Source organism: Magallana gigas, chromosome 7, assembly GCF_963853765.1.
Source record: "Magallana gigas chromosome 7, xbMagGiga1.1, whole genome shotgun sequence".
Taxonomy (NCBI): domain Eukaryota; kingdom Metazoa; phylum Mollusca; class Bivalvia; order Ostreida; family Ostreidae; genus Magallana; species Magallana gigas.
The window spans coordinates 6918527-6926407 of record NC_088859.1 but is presented as its reverse complement, the minus strand read 5'-3'; the positions used below and the strand labels follow the sequence as shown (position 1 = coordinate 6926407).

The 7881-nt window shown below is 34.2% G+C and overlaps 1 protein-coding gene across 1 annotated transcript; it reads left to right on the top strand.

Annotated features, from left to right (window-relative positions):
* The first annotated feature begins 1524 nt into the window (after positions 1–1524).
* Positions 1525–7001, top strand: LOC105322568 (alpha-L-fucosidase). The gene is made up of 8 exons (XM_011421377.4): positions 1525–1938; positions 2781–2887; positions 3496–3626; positions 3812–3945; positions 4375–4472; positions 4768–4900; positions 5721–5891; positions 6611–7001. Exons 1-8 carry the CDS (start codon positions 1583–1585, stop codon positions 6864–6866), a joined length of 1386 nt encoding a protein of 461 aa, XP_011419679.3. The 5' UTR covers positions 1525–1582; the 3' UTR covers positions 6867–7001.
* The last annotated feature ends 880 nt before the right edge of the window (positions 7002–7881 follow it).

The following is a 7881-nucleotide window of genomic DNA, read 5'->3' as shown; positions in this document are numbered from 1 at the left end:
ACTTGTAACCGAAAATTACATCAGATATTATCAGAACGTAGATCGTGACACATTTCACTGCACTACATGAAAATCACATTCTTCACATATCTACATGTACAAGTTCATTCTAAATCTTCCGGACTACAAAGTTCTCCCTGGAAAAAGTTCTTAACTAAACCTTGACCGTCAACCTTTCTCCAATAGACAATGAGTTGTTGGAGAGTGGATGAATATGAAATGTTTACTCTACGGCTTTATAAACCCCTTGCACGTACCTAAAACTGTCCATTAAGTGAACGACAGAAAGTTATGTGCAAGACTGCATGGTTTTATTGTTCAAATTTAGAAAATATATTTATCAGTATTGTCAACAGGTTTACTTATTACTGTTCATTCTTTGGACAAAAAAGTTAATATTTTAAGTCGGATATTATAGCCTCAAACTGCACAGTCTGTGTGATAGAGAACTAATTTCAGTCTATGGGCCTCGCTCAGTTCTTCTCACAGAATAGACAGTTTTTGACTTATATATCCTTTACTTAAAATGCATGTAGATGTATAAATAACAGAGATATTTTCATAGGTTTATTTTTACTAGAATTGTAGAAACCGTAGGATCCATACAAAAAGTGTGGGGGGGGGGGGGGGCTTGTTAAGTGGGGTGGTGGTTGGGCCCGGGGGGCTTGCAAGCCTTTCCAAATGAAACAAATATCGTATAATGTATTCAAAATCATAACTTGAGGATCTATTAAAACTAGTTTAACAGCTGTTTAAGAGATACTCACGCCTTTCAGAGTGATTTTATCGTTAACTACGTATCAAGTTTTTTTCCTTACGAATTAAAGTCTTTCTTATAGCCGGGATAACGCCCTCATGTATAAAAATGTTTGATGATATAAGACAAACAAAATTATATGGTGTGATCAGAGACATAAATAACATGTTTTTTATGTCTCTGGTGTGATGTGGTACTGATACTAGATATAATAGATATTCACGACTGTTGAATCAAATATACATGTATACTAAAAAGCAAGTCAAACTACCTAATTGTTTGTATGTCAACATATACAAAACAATAATGAAATATACATGTACATTGATATGTGAAAGTAATGTTAAAACATCATGCATATCATTTTTAGTAATACGAGATGAACAAACCACAACTTTCAAGACCTTTTTATGAATATTTTTTTTCATTATTGTTAGGATTTCATATGTCTAACCGGCGGACTTCCATTTGTAAGGTTTTTCCACAGGCACCCGACTTTATAAATTTTTATCATATTAAAAATAAACACCCTTTGGCCTACCAAATAACAACTTACAAACGGTACTTATAAATATAATGTTCGAAGCTCAATAACTATTAAGAGTTAAAAATAAAGCATTTCTTCATTTACATTTGACGAATAACATTTAGAAGACACAAATTTATAATTACAAAGATAGAATTTTTTTCATATCCAGTCGGGTGTATTTATGAGATAATCAAAATGCTAAACTTATAACAGATCGGGTTTGATATCCTTATTATTCCTATAAAATAATCATGTGATGGATATTGTTTGGTAACAGAAGCAATTTTTCAACGATAATGAATCTTCCATGCATACTAGCTTATGGTTCTTTTGTACTCTTGTTCTGCACTTTAGAGACTTCAGGTGCTAAATATGAACCTAACTGGGCATCTCTTGATTCGCGTCCCCTCCCCGCGTGGTACGACAAATCGAAAATAGGAATCTTCATTCACTGGGGGGTGTTTTCTGTTCCCAGTTACTCATCAGAGTGGTTCTGGTATGCATGGAAGGGTCAGAAGATACCCGGAGTTGTGGATTTTATGCAGAAAAATTATCCACCAGATTTCACCTATGCTGACTTTGCCCCTATGTTTACTGCTGAGTTCTACAATTCTGACCAGTGGGCGGAAATACTCAAAGCGTCAGGCGCTAAGTAAGAATTTAGACGCATTAGTTAGTCTGAGTTGTTAGATTATGATTGTCGTTGTTTTGATCAGTGAAATATTTTTGCTTTAGCAATATGTGTTGGTCAGACCAATTCGATCGCCGGTGCCAGACACTTTATGTTAGTTGCTAGAGCTCCTGAATAAGAATTCAGGGGGCACTGATTTAAATCCGGGTCTACCCTATAAAACCCCTTATTTTCATCATGTTTATAAAGAGTGTATGAACATTAATAAAAGTACGTAATTTTTTTTAGAAGATTGGAGACCCTTATTTTCCCAACCTCTCTCAGGCACGTAGCATCGTTTTTGAAAGTGGGGGGGCCAGACCCATCCAAAAAATCTTGACAAGCAAAAGAAAAAAAAAAAAAGGGAAATTTAAAGTTTCCAAAAATCTTCAAAATCCTAATCCGGGGGGGGGGGGGGGGGGGGGGGGGGGGGGGGACTCAACTATACTTCCAAAAAAAATTCTTCCCTACCAAAATTTTTTTCCCCCTCCAAATCATGAAATTCCTAATCCGTGGGGGGGGGGGGGGGGGGTAATATTCTATTTGACTACTCATTTCCTCATTTTCATATCAATTTTTTACTAACTTCAAAAAAAGTGGGGGGGCCAACTCCATTATAATTCATTTTTTATATGTAAATTTTAAAAAATTTGTTGCTGCGAGAAAAAGTGGGGGGGGGGGGGGGGGGGGCCTGGCCCCCCCCCTGATGCTACGTGCCTGTCTCTTACCCTAGATTTATATTTTGAAGAATTATTAGGTATAATTTTAAAAAAAAATTGTATGTGTTTATAGTACCAGTAAAATACCAAAATCTTTTTATATAGGTACATAGTGTTTGTAAGCAAGCACCATGAGGGATTCTGTAACTGGCCATCCAAGTATTCCTTCAACTGGAACTCTGGTGACGTTGGACCCAACAGGGACATTGTTGGTCAGTATTTTGAGACTATGTCAAAATAAGAAAACTAAATAGTCATGAAGGAATAACTGCAGAATGAACCCCCTTCAAATTTATTTGCTAGAACAACATGAACATGGTTGAAGAGGAAAAAAACCCAACTTACTGAATAAGCAATTCATATTGACACAGTTTATGAACAATTCACTGAAAAAGCAATTGTCATATTTTAAGAATGAAAACAATTTGCTGCTACCAGAATATTTTAAGTGCTAGTACATGTATTTTTGATAATCTATTTTTATATTTTAATTAAAAAATGCCAATAGAATTTCTCAAGTACTGAATTTTGGTTTGTTATAAGGGTAATTCATTATATCCGTCTAGTTTACAATATGTGAATAATAAAGTCAAGGGAAATTGAAATCACTTTGTTGTGAGCATCGATCGGTTTATTATAAGCGTGTTTGCTATAACCATGTTTTATTGTATATATTTTTATAGTTGGATGAATTCTTTTACCCGGTAAATGAGAATCAAGTTATTGCGAGAGCAATATGAGTAATGAAAATTTGAAAACAATATGACTTTTTGTTAGAAATGCTTGATTAATATGGAGTTTCTGACTTTTTATTTTTGAGGTGAATTGGCCAACTCTATAAGGGGCAAGACTGATATACATTTTGGTTTGTATCACTCTTTGTTTGAGTGGTATCATCCCCTGTATGAAAAAGACAAGGCTAACAACTATTCAACTCAGGACTTTGTCAGGGTAAGCAAGTAAAAGTAATTTTAGCTTGAAAAATGTGAATAAATAAGTATTACAGCTTTGAAATGAAAAAAAAGTTGCATTCTTTTAATTCCGAATATTTTTCTTCACATTTTTGATTTTTAAATTTTTTCTTTCGATCATTCTCAATGTAGTGTTTTTGTAATTTCTTGGCTTTTATCTTACAGACAAAGACAATGCCCGAGCTGTATGAAATTGTAAACAAGTACAAGCCGGACGTAGTGTGGTCTGACGGAGACTGGGAGACGACGGACGAATACTGGAACGCCACCCAGTTCCTTGCCTGGTTATACAATGAAAGGTTAGATACATTGAACAGTTGATATAAGATAACATAAGATATATGATCATCCAAAGGTCAAATATTACATTGTCAAATGAAATAATCTATAGAATTTACTGCTGTTGTACTGATAATGATTTACTAACTTTTAGAGTTATGAGAAGGGCCCTTATCATGAAGTATAAGATATTTGTAACTGTAAATTTTGTGTAACTTTGTCCACGTGTGATAGAATACATGGTCTACAACCTTTAATTAGTGTACGCATGTTGGTTGAATTTAAGAATTTAAATACTAGCTGCTACCATACATGTACATTTGCATCTTGCCATGTCAAAATTTAAGGTACAGTTCAAATTGTTGAGAAATTTTAAGTGTTAGTGCTGTTTTAATTATTTATAAAAAATGGTAAAAACCTAAATTTAGTATTTACTAATTTTCTTTCAGTCCAGTTAAAGATACAGTAGCTGTCAATGACCGATGGGGAAAGAATATTCGCTGTAAACATGGCGGATTCTTGAACTGTGATGACAAATATAACCCAGGTATCTATGACATTACTCAATCAAAGAACCATCCATTTGGAAGTTAAAGAGATACATGTAGGCTTCAATTTTATTTCACTATACATGTATGTCATCCAATTTTTTTTTTTGGCATAAAAGTTGTCAATATATATATTTAAGATATGTTTGGGGAATGATTTTTCTACTTCCCAATGGTAAGCAAAACGTATGAGAAGTTTCTTTCATTACAATACATGACCCTTTTAGGTATTTTTGTGTATGTTTGATTACACTCTTGTTCTATTTAATTACACCTTTCTTCTATTGTTTTAAGGTGTGCTTCAGAAAAGGAAATGGGAGAATGCAATGACCATCGATAAGTTTTCCTGGGGATACAGGCGGAGAGCCAACATTAACGACTACCTCACCCTGAAGGACATCACCAAGGTCATTGCTACAACGGTCAGGTCAGTAAAACAGAGTTCTTTGTGGATTCCTCTCGATCAAACAATTATAACTGCTGAAATTGGCAGTTGCACTAGATCTTGACATATATAGCATCTGTTTGTCTGTCTGTGCGTACCTACAGGCAAGATACAAACTACCTGGTATGCTTGTTTAAGTTAGATGGTCATACATAAACTTGACTCTTCCTATGCTTAATTATAGTAAGTGGTAAAACTTATTATTTATTTTCAAGCTTAAAAATCAAAGGTCAAGGTCCCCATAAACTCAGATAGAAATTCCTTGTTTTTAAACCTTGTAGGCAAGATGCACACCGTTATTTCATCTTATAAGGTACACTGTATGATATGATAGGGCTTAATGCATGTAACATCAGGGACAATTTTAATAGAGCGGGCATTTGCAAGCACTTGCCAAAAATGTTTTTTCCCAACAAAACAAATTTTGGTGAGTGTCTGTTCTTCTAAACAGACCTCTGTTTATATGTGAACTTAAAAAGTCTTCATATGGGTAATTTGCATGTCTAACAACATTTTCTAAAGCATTTAAGTTTAAAGTTTGTGACTTTTTGATATGGAAATAAAATTTGACACTAATATTTTACTTATAAATGGAAGAAGAATCCTATTTACACCTTATGTCATCTATTATCATAGTACATGTACTAGTATTATCATCATTTAATTGTGCACATATGTACCCTATAGTATGTAAGATGAATTAAATTCACTTGTAAAGGCTAATACTGGTTTGATAAATGCAGGTTTTTTTCGCATAGAGCATTATTTACAAGTACATGTACCTGTTTTTAATTTTTTACAGTTGTGGGGGAAATGTCTTGATTAATATAGGACCTACCCATGATGGAAGGATAGCCCCCGTGTTTGAGGAGCGTCTGAAAGAGATGGGTCAGTGGCTGGGAGTGAATGGGGAGGCTATCTATGAGTCCATCCCATGGAGCCACCAGAATGACACCACTACTCCTGATGTCTGGTAAGTATTAATTTCCCTCCGAGCAACACTCCTGGGTTGGGGTCTTTAACACTAAGTCAGGAGAATACAGTAAGAGTGGCAGTCACACTTCATGTGTGTGTAGGATTTCATTGTGTTGTAAGCGTGGAAGGTGTAAGTGTTAGAGGTGTTAATGACATTTTCCCCACTAGAAGGAAACTATCACTTACAGACGCAACCACTGTTCAACAATGGCATATTATGTGGAAAAATAGATTCATATTCTTCTATCAAGTATTGATTTGTTAATATAAATTTGAAGGTAACATACACACAGCATAGAAGTGGGTGACTTTGTCATTGATATAAATCACAGGGGCCAAGCCCGTTTTAACATTAATTTCAATGGTTACACTGAAATTAATGTTAAAACGGGCTTGGCCCCTGTGATATAAATCATAGTAAAGGGAAATTACTCATAAGTCGAGTTGAAGCTGACTTTGTTTATAAATTTGACATAAATTTGGTCAGACTGCTTCGTTTACTGGCACCAGATAGCTCAGTCAGTAGAGCATCTGACTAGAGATTCACGTTGCCCAGGTACAAATCTTGGCCTGGTTCATTACATGTATTTCTCCTTATCTTTTACAGATGATAATCTGTTGAAGTGTTTACTTATTTATAGATTTCACTAATAAACAAAAAAAATATAACAAGGTTTAAATAGTAGATGAATAACACATACACAACTTTTTTCACAGGTACACAGCAAAGAAGACAGCTCAAGGTACAGCAGTGTATGCCATCGTCCTGACCTGGCCCAAGGCGAACCAGCTAATGCTAGGGGCACCTTCCACCTCCACAACAACCGTGGTGAGCATGCTGGGATACCCCGGCAACTTTAGTTGGAAGCCCAACCCTGGGGGAGGGATGACCGTCCAGATACCAGTAATTCCATTCGATCAAATTCCCAGTCAAGACGCCTGGGTGTTCAAGATACAAGGGCTTAAGAATTAACAGTGCCTATATACTCTCTGAAATGTGATATATTTAGGACTCGACTTGAAAATGTGGGGCCCCTATAGGAGTTATTTAAATTTAAACTTGAAGATTAAGTAAGGTAAAAGGAATTTTGATCTTTTCAATGATGAAGATGCAAAGGTATACATATTACCGGTACTACATGTAAAATCTTCTACTGTTAAAAAAAAATGTTTCTAACATATAATCGAAGCAACCATGCAATTTATAATATAAAATTTAATCTTTAAAACCTCTGTATTCTTCATTTGTGTAAAGTATAAACTTGCTGTGATTTTACAAGCATACCTTTTTTTTAGCATGTGACTTTTTATAGTATGTACTAATACAATGTACATATATTATGTTCTTGTGTTGTGTAGACCCCTTTACTTTGTATATACATGTACACTGTATGTGTGTGAATCTGTGTTCTTATTTTGAGAAATTGCTGAATTAATTTAATGTGTACAGTACAATATATGTTAAACTATAATTGTAATGTTTGAGTTCTGAAAATTTGTCTCAATATAAAATTCATATCCATGGAGATTAGATTACAAACATTAATCTACAGATGTTTCATTTGAAATATACAAGTATTCATAAATTTTTCAGTGTTGTGGAAGATGAATCAACTGCTAATTATACATGTATGATAATTATTTATATTTTTTACTTTAAACTAACCGTGTAAGCCAAGAACTCGTCTCATATTATTTCTTTTAAGAAAAGAGGATGTGTCTGTGTTGACTACTACAAATATTTGCATTTTGAACCATTGATCTATTAGTATACTTACTGTATTACCAAAAATCTCAAGACTATTTTATAATTTCAACATGCTCTTTATGCCACATTCATGTACATTTATATTTAGTGAATATCAGAGTTTATTTTTTTTTTAAATCCTTTAGAGTTTGTACCTTTCTCTTCAATTATGTAATCAATTAATTCATCTGTATGGTAATTTGATATGTTGTTCAAAACATGATAAGAACTATAAGTGTAT

What these genes read in the sequence shown, in the direction of transcription:
- LOC105322568 (XM_011421377.4), top strand. Translation starts at nt 1,583, where the DNA reads ATGAATCTTCCATGCATACTAGCTTATGGTTCTTTTGTACTCTTGTTC. An exon ending in GTCATTGCTACAACGGTCAG is followed by an intron (nt 4,901 to 5,720) that starts GTCAGTAAAACA and finishes AATTTTTTACAG; the next exon opens with TTGTGGGGGAAATGTCTTGA. An exon ending in ACCACTACTCCTGATGTCTG is followed by an intron (nt 5,892 to 6,610) that starts GTAAGTATTAAT and finishes CTTTTTTCACAG; the next exon opens with GTACACAGCAAAGAAGACAG.